The sequence below is a fragment of the Onychomys torridus genome, chromosome 23 (assembly GCF_903995425.1).
Source record: "Onychomys torridus chromosome 23, mOncTor1.1, whole genome shotgun sequence".
NCBI lineage: Eukaryota > Metazoa > Chordata > Mammalia > Rodentia > Cricetidae > Onychomys > Onychomys torridus.
In genome coordinates, this window is record NC_050465.1 from 20,489,306 (window position 1) to 20,507,935 (window position 18,630).

Sequence of the window (18,630 nt, forward strand, 5' to 3'; positions counted from 1 at the left end):
AGTACAAGCTATTCGTTCATTCATTCTATAGACTACCTTACACCCTTTGTTGCTCCCAAACTGCTTGTCTCTTTGAAAAACAGATGACTTAACATCTCTACACTACAATGAGCCAAGCTCATTGAGGTGGGAGGGGAGACCTCCAACCTGTCCACTTTACTAGAAATAAATACATCTGAAAGGGGTAAAGCAAGGCATTCCCTCCTCACTAGTCTCAATTGCCCATAAACCACAACAGTGACTGGCAGCTTGCCTCTACAGCTGACCCTTCTGATCAGCTTGCACATAATTTTAAAAAAAACTACACATTTTCAATCAACAAACTCCTAAGAATTGTATGTGTTCTGAAAAAAGTATTTAATGTATTAATTACCCAATGGGGAATATATATTCCTAACATAAAAATGCAAAGATGAAATAATCACCCAAAGGACTGCTGTGGATATCGCTCTGAACAAATAATATGCTGTTTGGCCAATGGCAAGGCAGGAAGTATAGGAGGGACAAGAGAGAAGAGGATTCGGGGAAGTAAAAGGCTGGAGGAGACACCGCCAGCCGCCGCCATGAGAAGCAACATGTAAAGACACTGGTAAGCCACAAGCCATGTGACAAAGTATAAACTAACAGAAATGGGTTAATTTAAGATAAAAGAAGTAGCTAACAAGAAGCCTGCCACAGCCATACAGTTTGTAAGTCATATAAGTCTCTGTGTGCTTACTTGGTTGGGTCTGAGAGACTGTGGTACTGGTGGGTGAGAGAGATCTGTCCTGACTCTGGGCCAGGTAGGAAAATTCTAACTACAAAGGACAAAGAATCTCTCCAGAACAAAATGCTTAGACATGTTAACCTTATGAAAACAATGTCATGAATCCTATAAGAAGACACCCAGAGAATACACTAGAGATTCTTTACTCCAATGTGTCCTGGTCAAGCCTCAGTCTGAGCCCATTGTTTCTTCTCAGAATGGAAAATTAAAGAGTATTGATAATCATAAGCAAAATAGCCAAACGCTATGGCTAACAGAGACTCTGCTGCTTGGTTCAAAGTAACATCGGGTCCACATTTTTAAGTCAGAATCTGATGAAAAGCAATAACCTACCATAAAAGCATGCGTAGGCATAGATCCACAAAAACTTAACACTGAATTCATAAAAGCTAAGACTGTTATAGGAGCTGATAGCCCCCTACTACCAGAAACTCTCTCCCCTCTCTTCTCCTCTCATCTCTTCTCTCCCCTCTCCTCCCTCCTTCCCTCCTCCCTCTCCCTCCCCCCTCTCTTACACACACACACACACACACACACACACACACACACACACACACACCCCTTTACAGATCTCAGAAAAATGGAGGTTATATAAACTGAAGGTGCTATAAGGCACAAACACAATCTTTTATCCTGCTATGATTTGGGTTTTGAATGTCCCCCAAAGGCCTACTCTCCAGAGTGACAAAACTGGGAGACGGTAGACTCTTTCACTGGCTGAAGAGATATATCCTTTCAGAGGATCGTTAAGACCCAACTCTTCCAAGCTACTCTGCTTTCTAGACATTTTATGAGGGGTTTTACTCTGCCACAAACTCTAACCACAATGTTACCTGGCCACATTGCTCTCTAGTCTATATCTTAAACTTGATAGTGTATTATTATTTCAAAACAAAGCACAAATATAGGGGGAAAAAAATCTCTTTTTGAGGACAACTTTGTTAAAACAGGAAATTTTTTCAGCCTGTAAAAGTGAAGGTCACTATTACAAAACTTACTCCATCAACAACAATGCCATTCTTAAGTTACCAACGCAACTCATGTGCATTAGTTCACAAACATTCACCAGGGATTCATTGATCTGACTCCACCATAAGTATATTATGGTTTGTTCTTTTATAATGGTAAAGAAAAACTACGAGCATAAATAAAACTACTGTCTTATTTCTCTTCAATCCAAAGTAGGTACACGCATATATCTACTGCTGTGAAGAGCTACCATGACCATGGTAATCTTCTAAAGGAAAACATTTAATTGGGGATGCCTTACATTTCAGACAGAAGTTTAGTTCATTATCATGATGGCATATTTCACTAAAAAACTATCTTTGACTTCATTTTGTTATAATGAGAGCATTATATTAAATTTGTGTATGTGAGTAGATAATTTTATTTTGAGATAATAAGGAGCACTAATACAAACTGAGATGGTCCCCAAGTTCAGTTCCCAGCACCCATGTCAGGTGGCTCACACCCACCTGCAACCCCAGCTCCAGGAAATTCGACACCCTCTTCAGGACCCTGTAAGCACCTTCCGCTCATGCACATTGTCCTACACAGACAGACAGAACCTCTTTCTCACCCTGAATGGTGACTGCACTGATATATTTCCTTTTTAAAAATCATCTGAAAGCCGGGCGTTGGTGGCGCACACCTTTAATCCCAGCACTCAGGAGGCAGAGGCAAGCAGATCTCTGTGAATTTGAGGCCAGCCTGATCTATAGAGCGAGATCCAGGACATGCACCAAAACTATTTTCTCGAAGGAAAAAAAGAAAAGAAAAGAAAAATAAAAAACAGTGAAAACACAGATTTTGCAGAGAATGTAAGCTTTTGAGCAATTTATGTTAAGAAATGAATGTTTATATTCAAAGAGTTTCTAAAACTTAGCCCCCCCCCATACAGAAGTCTGTTTAAAACGTAGTAAACTACTGAAATGGCCCATCTTAAGGTCACCTAAATGATTTAAGAATACTCAGTACCAATCACAGTGCCACTGTGTGATGATGATATGCATTTCCTTTCTGAGGAGTGAAAAATCAGTTCACAGTGAAAAGCATTCTATTAAAAAAAAGAAAGAAAGAAAAAAAAACATGGTATGTACATTAAACATACACACCTTTCACAGATTTCTATTTTTATTATGGGGGGGGACTTTACCTTTTCTTTAAGCAGCTGTCAAATTCCCTAACTTGCTCAAGTGTCGGTGGCATTAAGCCAAAATGGATTTAAGTCCGGGAATAAGTTGGAAAAGCTTTGAAACTGAGATTGCACTTGTTATTTACTTTTTTTTAAGTAATCTAAGAAATCCTACCAGGGCTGGAGAGACGGCTCTACAGTGTACTTGTTGTAAGCCAGGTATACATTCTAGCACTGGGAGGCAGAGGCAGGCGGGTCTCTGAGTTTGAGGCCAGCCAGGTCTACAGAGTGAGTTCCAGGGCTGCTAGAGCTGTAAAGAAATCCTGCCTCAAAAAACAAGTTCTTGAAGAGTACTCAGGGTTCAGTTCCTAGTACCCACACGGTGGAGACCCAGTGAATACCCTCTTCTGACTCCTGTGAACACCAGGCACACATGTGGTGCACATACACTAGCAAAGCACTTATACACAGAAAATAAAATCTTTCAAAAGAATTTTAAGGAATTCTGACTATGGTTCTAAAAATAACCTAAAAATAGAACCATTCTAAGTTTTAAAATTTTCATCCATCCCTAATGATGTGGATTACTGATAATAAATTTTTTTCAATTGTCAAGCTAAGCTGCAAAGAGAATCAACCAGGGATAGGAAGCACTTTGCTTCCTCCTATATTGTGACACTCTTCATAAAGAACCTGAAATCAGTATACCATGAACATTCAGATGCATCCACAGATTGGATTCCATCAATACTCTGCTGTGTTTCAGACAGTTTCTACGCAAGCTTTAAGTCTCTAGCATTTCTGCATTTACTCCTATCCTTTCAAGAAAAGTCCTATGAGATAATGCCTCCTCCCTGAGGATCAGATCAGGTATGCTTACTGCCCCAGATAGTCTCCAACTAAGGTCAGGTAAATTTCCATGCAGCACACCATGAAAGATTTAAGGTTCTCTACGCTCAGGATTTCTGAGCTCTATGTAAAGCCACTCTCTGGATAGCTCCAAGTAGAAGCCACTAAGGAAAAACACAATTACAGGAGCTCTTGCAATGCCATGAATAACAAAGTAGTCTTTTTATTCCAATTCAGCTGTTTTCAAGTCTTCTAACATGCATGAAATTGTAGCAAGCTAACTTTTCAGTCTTTTCACAGTTGCTGACAAAGTCTTTCTCAGTTCTCCACTATGGGACAGACTATGTTAGTGGCTCCTACATAGCATCACAAAGTTTAACAAAAAAAAAAAAAAAAAAAAAAAAAAAAAAAAAAAAAAAAGATCTTGAAAAAGGATCATGCTGACTATACAATTCATATGAAAATAATCCACACATATTTCATGGTATTTCATTTTTCCTAGTATGTGTATGCCTTCTCCCGTTCATTCTATTATATCATAATCTCCTAAAGAAACATTTAATTCATTGCTGACCAAATTGAAGTTAACAAGCTTTGAATCTTTTTGCTACTCAATACGTATGTGATGAATTACCATGCCAGAAATATGGCTAACAATCATTTTTAAACAAGAAATCATAAAAGGCAAAAGTATACATGTTTTACTTCAAATGTATAACTCTTGGTCTTCATAAATCATTCTAGCTTTACACTTTTATTTTTCACTGTACTACACCTTTACTGTATTTTATCAGAATACAAAGGGTAAAAATCCTAATGAAGAGGACTGGATATTTCCCATGTAAAATACATAAATAAAAGTGAGGACTTCCCAATATCTCTTCACAGGTTTTGTCCAAGTAAGCTGTAAGTAACACTGGCTAAAGTTTCGTAAGTCAGGCATGGTGATTCACACCTTAATCTCAGCACTCAGGAGGAAGGAAGATCTGAGTTCAGGACTAGCCTGCCTGTCTACACAGTGAGTTTCAGGACAACCAGAGCTATGTAAGAGAGCCTATCTCCAAAAAGAGTGGAAGTCAAACCAGGTCTGTCTAATTCCAGAGTCTCAACTATTTACTTCCATAAACATATCATGTAGATTTCTGGAGCATTAGAGCAGTCAAATTAGCATTATATATTTATTTCCTTTGGCCCCACAGGTCAATTGTGTGTTTAAGTATTTTACATCCAAGAAAACACTGTATGGATAATTTCTTTTCATATTAACTTTATTTTAGGTGTTATTTTGACTGCATGTATGCCTGTGTCTGCCTGGTTCCTGTGAAGGCAAGAAGAGGGTGTCAGATGCCTGGAAATGCAGTTAGACTGTTATAAACTGCCAAATGCTGCTGGAAATAGAATCCAGGTCTTTTGGAAAAGCAACAGGTGCTTTTAACTGCTGAGCCTTGTCTCCAGCCCCTACAAATTTCTTAAGCAAGGAAGTTGCCTTAATTTATTTACCTGTTCCATAGTGCTGAAATATCATGAAGACTATTTCTGTTCCATTGACTGCTGTATCTCCAGCAGTTACAACAAATGCCTGACATCACAGTTACTGGTAAGCATTACTGAACAAATACTGTTGAACAAAACTGTCCCGTTTTCTAGAAAAACAAATTGAGTATGTATATGGGTATCTTGTCTCATGTACATTTATCTGCATACCAAAAAAAGGGCATGGGATCCTTCAGGACTAGTTGTGAGCTGCCATGTGTGCACTGGGAATTGAACTCAGGACCCTGGAAGGGCAGCCAATGCTCTTATCCACTAAGCCACCTCTCCAGCCCCAAAATGTGTTCTACTTCTATTCAGAAAAGGTTTCGTTATAACAGTAAAAAATAGCCCTTTATAAAATTTCACTAAAGTATGAATCTTGAGATTAGTGCTAAACCAAGACTTCATAATGACTGAAGCCTCTAAAATTCAAAAGCTTTAATTATTTAAACTGCCTGCTACATTTATTTATCCATACTGCATTATAGAAGTAAAGTTCCAAAAACCTTATGAAACTCACCAAAATGCACTTCATACAGAGGCAGTCAGTGTATGGTCATTTGAGGGAGGGAGGGAGGACAACAGGTCTGCCCACACAATAGGTAAATTCACTGTTAAAAGTTACCAATGAACAGGAACCATGTCCTTTTATTTTTTTTAAACCATTTTCCAATATCACAGTGTTATTATGGGCATGTAAGTCCAATACCCACTTGTCACTTTCACAAAAGGAAGCAATTTTAATGAAAAGTTAAAATAATTATTCTTCTCATTGTTCTCAAAAACTCTTGGGGGGGGGGGTAAGACTGGTTTCTATTATTGGTGTATTATAGCTTTTTAAAAACAACATAATGTAGAATACTGAATTAATGGTTTAAAATCTAAAGCCATTAATTAACTAGATTACTGATCCCCCAAAACAATCTAACCTCTTTCATTAAAAGAAGCCATCTGTATTAATGAAATATCTCTTAAGGTTCCTCTCATCTCTAAAATTAAGTGACACTAAGATCCAACTTATTATCTTAAGGGTTTCTTCTCAATGGTAAATAAAGATGGCAGATGGTAATTCCATTCTGAAACATTTTGTATTTAATTTGTATTTAACTGTCTCTTTTCAACTAACCTTCAGCATGCACTGGCCCCAATCTGTCTCTTGTCTGTAAGTACCTTCAAGAGTAGAGGCTATCTACATTCACCTGTGTCTAAAGTCAAGGCATAAACATTCTAACTTGTCAGTCATCAGAATATAAAAAAGCTAGCCCTTCTAGTGGCCAACTATGTATTTTCCCTTTGCCATTTAAATCACTTATTTAGGCCTCCCATAACTCACAGACACCAAAATCTGTGGGTGCTCACTCAGATCCATTATATAAAATGCCAAATATATTTCATACACATAACCTATGTATGGCCCACCACTATTCTTTAAAGAGTATCTAGATTACAATACCAAATACAAGGTTAATACTATGTCAATTATTGATACATGTTAGCAATAATTGTTTTTAAAAAGTCTAGACATGCTAATACAGACTTTTAAATACCTTTACTTTTGAGTGGTTGTTTGAATCTGTGGACACAGTGTCAACTATTGTTTTTTCAGGTGTAATTCTGTTCTTAATAGTAGTCTGTTTGGTTTTGTGGGATTTTTTTGTTTTTGTTTGTTTGTTTGTTTTTCCAGACAGGATCTCTTCTGTGTATCCCTGGCTGTCCTGGAACTTGCTCTGTAGTCCAGGCTGGCACTGAACTCACAGATATCCACCTGCCTCTGCCTCATTAGTGCTGGAATTAAAAGCGTACACCACCACCACCCAGCTACTAATTCTATTTTTTTAAATCCTAAAATAGTGGCCCATTGAACCAATCCACACTATCTGAGGAGGGACCTTAAACTTACTTGTTTAATCCTATGTGCAGGAGCAATTCTCAGAGAAATAAGTATCACCAAATACATCTAATAAAATTCTCACAAGAAGCCAGCAACTGATGCCAATATACTACATTTGTAAGCAGTTTGATTTAATGTTTCCAAAGTTGGGGGTGGAGAGATGGCTCAGAGGTCTTGAGTTCAATTCCAAGCAACGACATGGTGGCTCAGAACTATCTATAAAGAGATCTGGTCCCCACTTCTGTCATGCCAGCAGAACACTGTATACATAATAAATAAATCTTTTAAAAAAATGTTTCCCAAGTTGTTACAGATTAGGTTTTATTTTATTATTTTTAATTTTTATTTTGTGTGTGATGAGTGCATGTGTACTGGTGCCATCATGCCAATGTGGGGGTCAGAGGACAATTTGAGAAAATATGTTCTTTCCTTCCTCTCTGTGGGTCATGGGGACAAGGATCTTTACCTACCTACCACCCAGATTAGACTAAGTACAATTTAAATTGTAAATCAGCACGTGTCAACTTAAACCAAAAAGATTCTCCCAACATCAACCAACTTTTGTAGAAGGAGCATTGCAATAGGAACACTGATAAATATAAATATAAACATAAACAGTGTATATTCAATTAGTCTGAGTAAAGGGAAGTTTTAAAAACAGGTTACTACATCATTTTGAAGCAATAATCCTAGGCAATAAGTATCAATAGTACAAGTGGTAATAAACAGTCCAAAGTGTCTATGGCAGCTAGATATTGAATAAACACCCTTACAGAATTAAGTTTTACAGTGGCCTTTGTGTAAGGTTGTGGATCTGGCAATCTTTGGTGATAGCTCATTAAGCATAGAGTCAATTCCTTTGTATTTCATTGTTTTGTTTTCATTATCAAAGTCTAATAAAAGTCATTCCTTTTCAAGTTTAACTTTCACAGATGTTACATCACAATTTTACATACATTTTCTGTTAAACTGTAGAAATAATAACTCTCATTATAACTACTAAACATTCACTGTAGCAATCTCAAAAAACAAAGTAAAAATATGAAAAACAAGACACACTAATCCCAATAGAATAGAGAGCAATCTTCCAGCCTTTTTCTATATGTTTATGTATATGTCTATGTATTTATGTACCTTTTCAATGAAGACTGTAACCAATCAGTTTATCACTACAAGCAGAACAAATGTGACAGAAAATACTTCTGAAATTCAAGATTAATCAAATTCAAAACTTACAGAAAATACATTAAGACATCTGGATAGGAGACATTCTGTCGGGCAATACAGTCTTTTCAACAAATCAATGGCAGATTTAAAGGGACAGAAAAGGATGGTGAGAAATATCACTTAAGATTAAGACAAATGCATAGCACACAGTAACCTAATGCAATGCACAGATTTAAAGAAACAACTAAAAGCAGAAGTATAATTGGGAAACTTTCAGATTGACTACTAGACACTATTAAAGATTTACTGTTGAGTTTTAAATAAGAACATCACAGCATGCAAAGAAAATGTTCCCTTTTTGTTAGAAATACAATCTCAGGTAACAAGAAATGAAATGTAGGCTATAGAGTATTTGTTTTAAAAGTACTTAGGCAAGTACTAATGCTCTATCTCAGTGGCAGAATGCTTGCCTAGAATGCGCAAGAAGTCTGGGACTTGATTCCAGTACACACCCCCCAAAAAAGGCAAACAAAAATATGCAAATATGCAAGTCAAGATACTAATGATATGCTTAAGCTATTAAGTCACTTTTTTTTTTTTTTTTTTTTTTTTTTGGTTTTTCGAGACAGGGTTTCTCTGTGTAGCTTTGCACCTTTCCTGGAACTCACTTGGTAGCCTAGGCTGGCCTCGAACTCACAGAGATCTGCCTGGCTCTGCCTCCCAAGTGCTGAGATTAAAGGCTCGAGCCACCACCGCCCGGCCTTAAGTCACATTTTTTAAAAAGCATACAATATAGTAATGCTTGGAAACTTCCCTAAGTTTAAAATTTTGAATGATCTGAGTCATATTCCAGTGAATCTAGTAAGTTAACAGACATTTGCAAGTAATACTTCTTTTAGGTTTAATTTTCTTCCCAAAATAACTTTTTATAATTCTAAGGAAAGCCAAATCCTCCATCTCAGAAGAGCAAATAAGCCTTCACAGGACAGTCCCTCAAAAGACACAAAGTCAACAAGGAAAGGGGATCAGGAGGTGGCCAATAAAGTTAAAAGAATGCCTGGCCAGCAGGATTCCTTCACTGACCATTTCTGCATGGTTAAGAACTTTTTCCTTTAAGTCAAGTATAGTGGTGCACACCTTTGATCCCAAGAGAAAGCAGAGGCATGCACATCTCTTGAGTTCTAGGCCACCCCAGGCTACATAAAAAGAAAACGTGAAAAGATAAGGGATGGAGAGAAAGAGGTCAAAGCATACAAAGCAGCAGACTGCATGCAGGAAGAACAAGTCTAGAGACCTAATAATGCACAAGACATTCAACTGTGCTGTGTCTAGATTCCTGACACATGACAAACTTTACCTGGGGGAGGGGTAGAGGGCAAGAAAAGAGGGGTAGAACAATTTGCTTCAACCATTTATTACCAACATATATCCCATAACATCATGTTAGATACCTGTGATGGACCATACTGTCAACTTGACAGGATCTAGAGTCACCAGAGATAAGCCTCTGTGCATACCAGTAAGGGGTGACTTAGGTTAGGTTCACTGAGGTAGGAAAACCCACATGAACTCTGAGTGGCATCATTCCACAAGTTCAAGTCCTAGACTAAAAAAAAAAGGAGAAACACAGGTAAGCACTCATCGTCACTCTCCGCTTCCTGACTGGGGAGTCGATGTAAAACCTCAAGCTCCTGTCACCGATTTCCTACTACGATGGACTGTATCTCCTCAAACTGTTAAGCTGAATGAAATAAGCCTTTCTTCCTAGGCTGCCTGCCCAATGTGTTTTCACAGCAATGATAAAAACTATTATCTTGTATGCATTGACAAAATTTTGGGGGAAAAGAATTTGAAACAATAAAGCAATATTACCAATTACCACTAAACAATTTAGAAAATAACCAAATTCTAAAGAACTTACATCAAGTTTTCCCAATTTTTTATACACATGACCCCTTCTTATCCATGAGGATTATGTCCCAAACCACCCCCCAATGGATGCTAAAATCAAAACCAATTATCAAGTTACATAATTGAATGCCTTTTCCATTTTAACTAAGCCTGTATCACACACCATGGCCACACACTTTCAACATTTGAGGTACAACAGCAAACGGAGCACAATGCCTTCCCTTCTCCACTACTTTACTGAGAGAGGCATTTCTTACTGGAGACCTTTGCAACATCAGCATAGAATTTCGTTCTTTCCCTGGTAAGCTGAGAACTTTGCACTTCAGGGAAACACTGTGGCTTCTCTTCTCTTGAGCATATCCAGGCATACTGAAATTGCCAGCACTACTGCTGATTATTTTTTAAGGCCATATTAAGTAAAAATAAAGTAAGGTAAGGGTAAAACAAATGTTGTGATACCAACAATCTGGTAAGAAAATGTCTGAGTAACTGGCTGGTGGGCAGATTTGCAGTATGGAAATAACTGGTCCAACAGATAGGTCCTTGGCAAGAAGGAATAAGACAAAGCTAGGTTTTATCCTCCAACTCCGAAGGACACAAATTTAAACTTGTAAAATGTTTATATCTGGAATTTTTCCCCTCCTATTTTGGGACCACAGCTGATTACAAACCACAGATAGCAAAACTTACAAATGGGGAGGGGGGTGACTACTGCATATTTTCCCACTTGATTAAAATGACTTTTTAGGTGACTTTAGATATCTGTAATTTTGTGTATACAGGTACACATGTGCAAGCATGTGCAGGCAAAAGAATAAACTTAGGTGTGTCATCAGGAACACTATCCACTTCCTCTGAGACAGTCTCTCACTGGCCTGGACCTTACCAACTAGGCTGGACTGACTGGCCAGCAAGCACCCAAGTGTCCTCTCTGTCTCTGCAGTGCTAGGCTTAGTTAGAAAGAAGCACCCACACCTCCCTTCCACCTGGGTGCTGGGAATCCAAGCTCAGGTTCTCATGCCTGCAAGGCAAGCACTTTACTGGCTCATCTTCCTAGCTGCTCACCTCCTTTTTAGAGACTGTTTCATGTAGCCCAGGCTAGCTCCAACTCCAGATTCTCTTCTTCCACCTTCCAAGTGCTAGGACTGTAAGCTTGTATCACCAATGCCAACAAGCCAAGCTAAATGACTGATACTTACATGCAGTCACAAATCTTCAAAAGCCACGCCCCCCAAAAAAACCTTCTTATTACTGACTCTACAAAAAGTACAAAACCAATCTTAGTCAACTCTTTATAAAATACCCTAGCTCTCATTATTTAGAACTATGAAAGTTCAAAACACAAGTATGTGCAACACAAGTAAAAAACCCAACTGCAAACAGACCCAAGATTTTTTTTTTTAAAGAAAATTCCAATCACTGGTAAAATTATCCCCCCAAAAGTTCAGTTAAGCCACATCTGTATACGCTTACAGAACCAAATGCCTACTTGGCACCTCACACCAGCAGAAGCATGGTCTTCTTCCTTCTACCCTTCTCCCATATACCCTAAAGAATGTTACCAGTCCTCATCCAGACATCCGGTGTTTCTTAGCTCAGTGAACAGTACCACCATCCTTCCATTTGTATGCACTCCATCTATGAAACCACACCCTCTCTCAGTGCACACATCTACTTTGACCATTAATTATGTGCAACACCAATGGCCATCTCACTTCTAATACCAATTTGCACAGTTAATATTGTTTCTTTTCTTTTCTTAAGCTTTTTTGAAACAGGGTTTCTCTGTGTAGTTTTGGTGCCTGTACTGGAACTCACTCTGTAGCCCAGGCTGGCCTCGAAGTCAGAGATCTACCTGACTCTGTCTCCCGAGTGCTGGGATTAAAGGCATGCGCCACCACCGCCCGGCCTACCATTGTTTCTTAATGAAACACAAAATACCCTAGACCCTAGCCCACCTTTACAGCTATGCCACACACACACAAAAAAAAAAAAAAAAAAAAAAAAATTAAAATGCACACACTTAAATAAAATCCTTCAGTGGCTTAGGGCAAAAAATAAAACTTTTAGCTGACCTACCAAACCAGAACTACACACACCTTGGTCATTTCTACTACTGCCATCTGGAGCCCTCTCAGCTGAACATCATGTGCTCCCTCCTACCAGAGGACACTGGACCGACATTTTCCTTTCTTCCTCTAGGTTAGTGGCTCTCAACCTTCCCAATGCTACAACCCTTCAATAATGCAGTTCCTCATGTCGTAACCCACAACCACACAATTATTTTCACTGCTACTTCATAACTAATTTGCTACTGTTATGAATTGTAATATAAATATTTTTTTGGAGACAGAGGTTTGCCAGAGGAGTAACGACTGCTTTAGTTAACGTCTACTTACAATTGGAATCTCAGTTCCAAATTGTCAAAAGCTTTCCCTACATTTCATTCATCTGAAAACTGGGATCTTGCTCTTCCAACTGTAGTTCCAACACTTACTCCTGACAAATTCATGATTGAATTAATTCCAAAAATAACAAGTTTACAAGCAGAGATGCAGTAAAGAAATCAGATCAACAGAGGTAAAACTATGCAGGTCACTTGGGAAGAAAAGGTATCAATAGAATTACCCAACATTGGACCCTGCATGCTACAACAACCTGACAAGCAAGATATGCCCACTAGTCCAATAGTGGCATGACTAATATGGGGGTAACCACTCAGTTTCTAATTGTATTTGAAACCTATCCACAGGAAAGGCTGATCCTATAAACCTAGTCTAAAGCCCACTGCTGGGGAGATCCTACATAGAACCTACTACTGTTGACTTACTAAATGTTCTTGTTGTTGACCTGCTCTTCTAAACATTCATGCTTATATCCACATAGATAACTCCTGCTCTCAATCTTTATCAGAGAAGCTTCTTTTTGTAATGAGCAAAATAATTAACTCAGGACTCAGAACCTGCCGAAGTGCTAGATTAGTGACAAGGAGTGCTCAACCCTAAATGGGCTACACTTCCCTCAAGGACTAGAGAATATCAAAGAGGAAGTGAAAAGAATGTAAGAGAAGAGGACAGAAAAGAGTGCACTGAGATGCTACGTTCTGGGGACATGACATGGCCATTGCCCTTCTAAACTCACAGCAGCTGTGACCTATGCAAGACCTGCACACGGTCAAGTCAGTGACCATTACTGAGAAAGAGGGTCAGGTTTTTTTAGGGAAAGGGAGGTGGCAGCTAGTAGGCTGCTCATGCTCCCATGGACAGCCTCACACTAACTAACACACATGGGGATAGCACTAACTGGATTCACTAGACTACTTTTTAAAGTAGTGGGAGCCTGGAGAGATGGCTGAGCAATTAAGAGCACTTGCTGCTCTTTCAAAGGACCTGAGTTCAGTTAGTTCTCAGCACCCAAATCAGGCAGTTCAACCACACCATCTGAAACTCCAGCTTCAGGGAATTCTACACCTCTAGCCTCCAAGAGCACCTGCATTCATGCGTACACAGCCACATGAAGGCACACACCTACCAATACTAAAAATAAAAATAAAACCTCTTTTAAAGAGGGCATGAAGGTGAGAGGGGAACATGGGGGGGAGGGGAGGCAGGTAGAGTAGAACATAGAACAATCAAGATACATTGTGTGTGAGTTTGAGTGTGTGTGTGTGTGTGTGTGTGTGTGTGTGTGTAAAACTGTCGAAGAATAAAAGTGGTTTGTTATTGTTGTTGTTCGTTTTAAAAAGTGGTTGGAGAGATGGCTCAATGGTTGAGAACACTGGCTGCTTTTCCTCAGGATCCAGGAAAATTCCCAGAACCCACATGGCAGCTAATGACCATTGGTAACTCGAGCTCCAAAGGATATGACACCCTCTTCTGGTCTTTGCAGGCATCCAGCACCTGAGTAGTGAGTGCACATACATACATGCAGGGAAAAACTTAAGACAACAAAATAAAAATAAATCTTTTTAAAAAGTGATTTAAAAGAAATCTTTTCTAAAAAATTCCAGATCCTCTTGGTTGTACTGGGAGTCCAAAGCTGGTCTGAGCTAGATAAAAGAAACCCTGTCTCAGACAGGAAATTGGTAGTTGACAGTGATACCACAGGTCTCTCTATTCATCAAATACTTCCATGAGCTACCTTCAACACAATGATTTCAATCTATTTCTCCTTTTTCCCAACCATTAGGAGGAAGAATACACTTGGAATTATTTTAACATTTGCAAAACTTTGACTTCAAACTTCCCTCCAATACTGTTATCAGCTAGGAAAAATAAAATGCTATATAAAATATACAAATTTTGTAATACATTACATTTTAAGGGCAAAAAAAGCTTTTTCCATGAAATATCTAATTTCAAATCTAAATTACTGGTAAAATTACTGGTAGGGTTAAAAACTTTAATTATCTTTTTATGCACAAAAGCATTTAAAAGGTATGCTTTAGAATTCATTCTACAACCATAAAAGATTTGCTACATATTACTAATTAAATTTGACTAAAAGCTGGAGATACACAAAACTATACTTTCCCAAAACTGTGCAAAGTAATTCTTGTCAAGTCATTATTCATGTTAAAGGAAAACCATCAATCTCAGAATGGTTGAATAAGTCACTCCTGAAGGAACGACCAGCACAAATGCTGGATCCAAATAATTCAAGTAAACCTAACAAAGAACTTTACAAAGGAAAAAAGTGTAAACAACCTACCATTAAATGAAAAGGTAAAAATTAGTTACATAATTTTTGATATGGTCAACCAAAAGATCACCCACACTGCAGATTCTATATCACCCTATTTAGTGTAGAGTTGCACATTTAAAGACAGAGGTTTCCATTGTACAAATTATCTGTGACTAACAAAGTAACATTAAGAAGGAAAGCATCAAACCCCAAATGTCAAACTCCTACTTCAATCCTCTCATGTTCTCCCTATCATCTCCGATTCGCCCACCTTTACAGAAGTCTTTGAACAACCGGGCATTTAAACATATGCATTGAGTCTTCTCACCTCAGCATTTACCACTCCCTTTGCATAACTTTCCCCAGCCTCTTCAAAAGCTTCCTACAGAGAAAATGCTTCTTTTCTCAGACGATATCTTTTTGGTCTTCCTCACTAGCCTTGGGATCATTATTTTGATAACACAAGTAGAGCCTGTTGTATAAACACAGCTGTAATTATTTAGCATCAAAAATAAACGATATGCGTGGATACAGCACAACGCAGTATTTCTTCTGGTTTTTAAAACCTGCCTCATAAAATGCTTTTCACACAGGCTATGCAGTAGAGAAAATCTCTTGAACTGTCAAAGGGGGAAAGCAAACTACACTGAGTATCGTAAAGATGTACATTAAATCGCTTCAACTAATGATGACAACTTCAGTACAAATACTTGGAGGACTTCTCTGCACACCCCTGCCCAACCCCCCTCCAAAAATTAGGCAATACAGAAATTTGCTGCAGCAAAATGTACGCAAAATATCTATGGTTCTGAGACACCATCTAGTGTCTCCCCATGTAGCCCAGGCTTGTTTCAAACTTTCCACGGTTCCTGGCTTGGCCTCCGAGCCAGGAATCTAAGTGTAGTTCACCACCCCTAGTTTCAAAGATATTAGAGCTGCCTTAAAATCAAGTTCTTGTCTAATAAGGAGTCCTATATGTTTCCATTCAGAGAAACTTGTAAATGTACTGAAAAACTTAAAGTAGTACTACTAGCAAAATACCCTAATGTTCTTAAGTCCTAAAACTATTTAAAATATATTTTTTAAATACCTGAAACTATTTTAAAATTGTTCCCACAGGGACAATTCACTTATTTTTCATTCGGACTCAATCTTACACAATCATGGGTTTACTTTTCCTTTTAATGCTGGGACTGCTATGCAACCTTCGGAAAATCGTTCTCATCACAGTTCCTAAAATTAAAACCCAACGTATTAACTTCCAAAGGGGGACTCGCTTTACATTTAAAAAGAGGAAAGAGGTCTTCTTTTTAGCTCCACATTCTATCAGTATTCCTTAAAAATTAGTAAGTTGTTCGGTTTAAACTTTTCTTCCCCAGCGTACCCTACACACTGAGGCGCAAAAGGCCCTCGATCTGAACAACAAGGATCGCCAAGTCAGTGATCCTCTATCACAGTCAATGCTCCAAAGTCAACAGTTCTAGAGCCGTGTGGCACCTTATCAGCTTTCTCAAGGTATGCTGGGAAACGGCAAACGTTAGAGAGTCACAAACACTGAGAATTCCTCAGCGGAAAGACAGCGCGATCCCCAGGGCTAGGGGCAGACACCAGGTCCTCCGTACCCGGGGACAGGCCGAAGTGACACCGGGGACCCACCTCCACTAACCTACAACCATCCATCCCCCAGCTGACGCACAGCTTTCTGCCGCGCTCTTGGGGCCCTGCCAACACTCGGGGTCACTCCCAGCCAAGACACCGCTGGGCCGCCCGGCTCTCCGGAGCCCCGCACCTGACACGGGAGACTCCGGGCGAGGCCCTCGACCGCCCCACCCGGTCCTGCGCGCCTCGCCCGTGGGGCCGCGCCTGCCCGCGGCCACCGACAGCCGCCCGCTGACGCCCGCAGATCCCGCCGCGCCGCGGCCCGAAGCTCCAGCCCCCAGACACCACCCGCAGGGCCCTGAGCGCGCGGCGGCCGCCCCGGGGCAAGGACACAGTGCGGGCCCGGCCGGCCGAGCCGAGCCGGCGGGCGTGCGGGCGGGCGAGCCAGGCGCGGGCGGGCTCCCGCGGCGCCCCCGCGGGCCGCAAGATGGCGGCGGCGGCGGCGGCGGCGGCGCCGGGCTGAGCCCTCCGCGGCGCCCGGCCGGCTGGCTGGCTCCTTCCCCTCCCGTCCGCAGCCCGGGCGGGCTGCGGCGAACAGCGAGGCGCGGGGCCGAGGGACGCAGCGGGGCCGCGGTCCCCGACGCTGGGCGCGGGCGTGGGGGAGGGGAGCGCGGCCCGTCCGGCCTTGCCGCCGCCGCCTGCCCGCCTGCCCGCCCGCCCGCCCCGGTCCCCGCTCGGGCGCGTCCTAGCCAGCTTACCTTTGAATTTGAGGTCGGAGGCTGGGTCGAGGATCAGGATCTGCTCGTGCTTCGCCATGGCCCCGGAGGCGGACGCCATCGGAGACAGCGCAGAGCGGGGGCGCGCCCGCGGCGGCGGCGGCGGCGGCAGCGGCGGCGGTTCGCTGGCGGGGGCGGGGGACGGTGGCGGCACCGGCTCGGCGGAGCTCTAAGACCGGGCCAGGCTCACGATGACTCCCGAGGCTCCGCGCCTGCTGCCGGGCCGCGGGGTTCCGAGGGCCTCCTGCCGGGTCAGCAGCTCCGGGTGTCACAACTGACTCAACCCCACACCAGCCGCCGCGGACGCGCGCACTGCGATCCTCGGCTCCCCACGTGACGGGCTCGACGTGCCTACGTGCGCGCCTCCGCGGCCCGGAGCCCTCGTGCTGGCCCCGCCCTCTGGGCCTAACCCAACTCAACGCTGAGCTAGTGCGCCTGCGCACCACCACCACCTCCCCGCCCGGGCCGCGCCTCCGGGCGCCCTTCTGCTGTCAATGGCTACGGAGCGAGCTAGGGGCGGAGCGGGGCTCTTTGCGGGGGACGCGGTGCGCGGCGCCGGGCGAAAGGCGTCGTTCCTGGCCCCTAGGAGCTGCGAGTGCGGAGCTGGAGCGCTTACTACGATGGGGCCTCACGGCGTTCCAAGTGGAATTCCGAACGGAAGAGCGTCAAGCAGCGCCGGGTGCCTCGACTCCCAGCATGCTCCGTGCGGGCGGGGCGTCCGCGGGGGCTGCTGGGAGCGGGGAAGGAGACCGCGGTCCGTTGGAGGCGGGTGGGTGGGGCCGCTGACACGGCTTTTGGCTGGCCCAGGGCGTCTCGTCTGCCCTGGAAAAGAAAAGGGTTTTGCAGGCTACCTTGGAGGCCCGTGTCCCAGAAATAGAGGCCGCCCTGTGGGAAAGCAGCAGGGCGTGTCCGTCTGGTCAGCCCGGGATTCCTTCCGCCCTCTGCGGAGGCGCGCTCTGTCCTCCTTGGTGTTCCAAGGCTGCCTCCTCCCTCATCTCCCTCCAACCGAGCCAAACCAGAGGAAGGAACACACACCTCGCTCAAAAGCAAACGGGTTCCAGGAGAAATCTGTGCCAGTCACATGTTAAATCAGTCTAGAAACGATTGTCCGGTCCTGCAGCGTGGAATTCACGTGCGGGATCTACGATTCATATCAAGCCCAAACCAAATCTGTTTGCCACGTTCTCGTGCAAGGGACTAATTTTATCTGCATCACTTAGGAGAGCTTGTACCAAAAGAGAAAAATGCCAGGCAGCAAAGTTGCTGACAGATCTTCAGCCCATTGCCAGGGTAGCCAGGGACAGGAAAAGCAAACAAA

The 18,630-nt window shown here is 42.1% G+C and overlaps 1 protein-coding gene across 3 annotated transcripts in view; it reads right to left on the reverse strand.

The window, feature by feature from the left end:
* Vapa (VAMP associated protein A) overlaps positions 1 to 17,975 on the reverse strand; it is a 35,099-nt gene extending 17,124 nt beyond the window's left edge. Inside the window, exon 1 of one of the 3 annotated variants that reach the window (XM_036173342.1) lies at positions 17,295 to 17,975. In XM_036173342.1, the coding sequence (XP_036029235.1) occupies positions 17,295 to 17,373 (79 nt within the window). In that variant the 5' untranslated portion in view covers positions 17,374 to 17,975. The remainder of the gene's footprint in view (positions 1 to 17,294) is intronic. The other 2 variants (XM_036173343.1, XM_036173344.1) reach the window with 2 other exon arrangements.
* Positions 17,976 to 18,630: the final 655 nt, after the last annotated feature.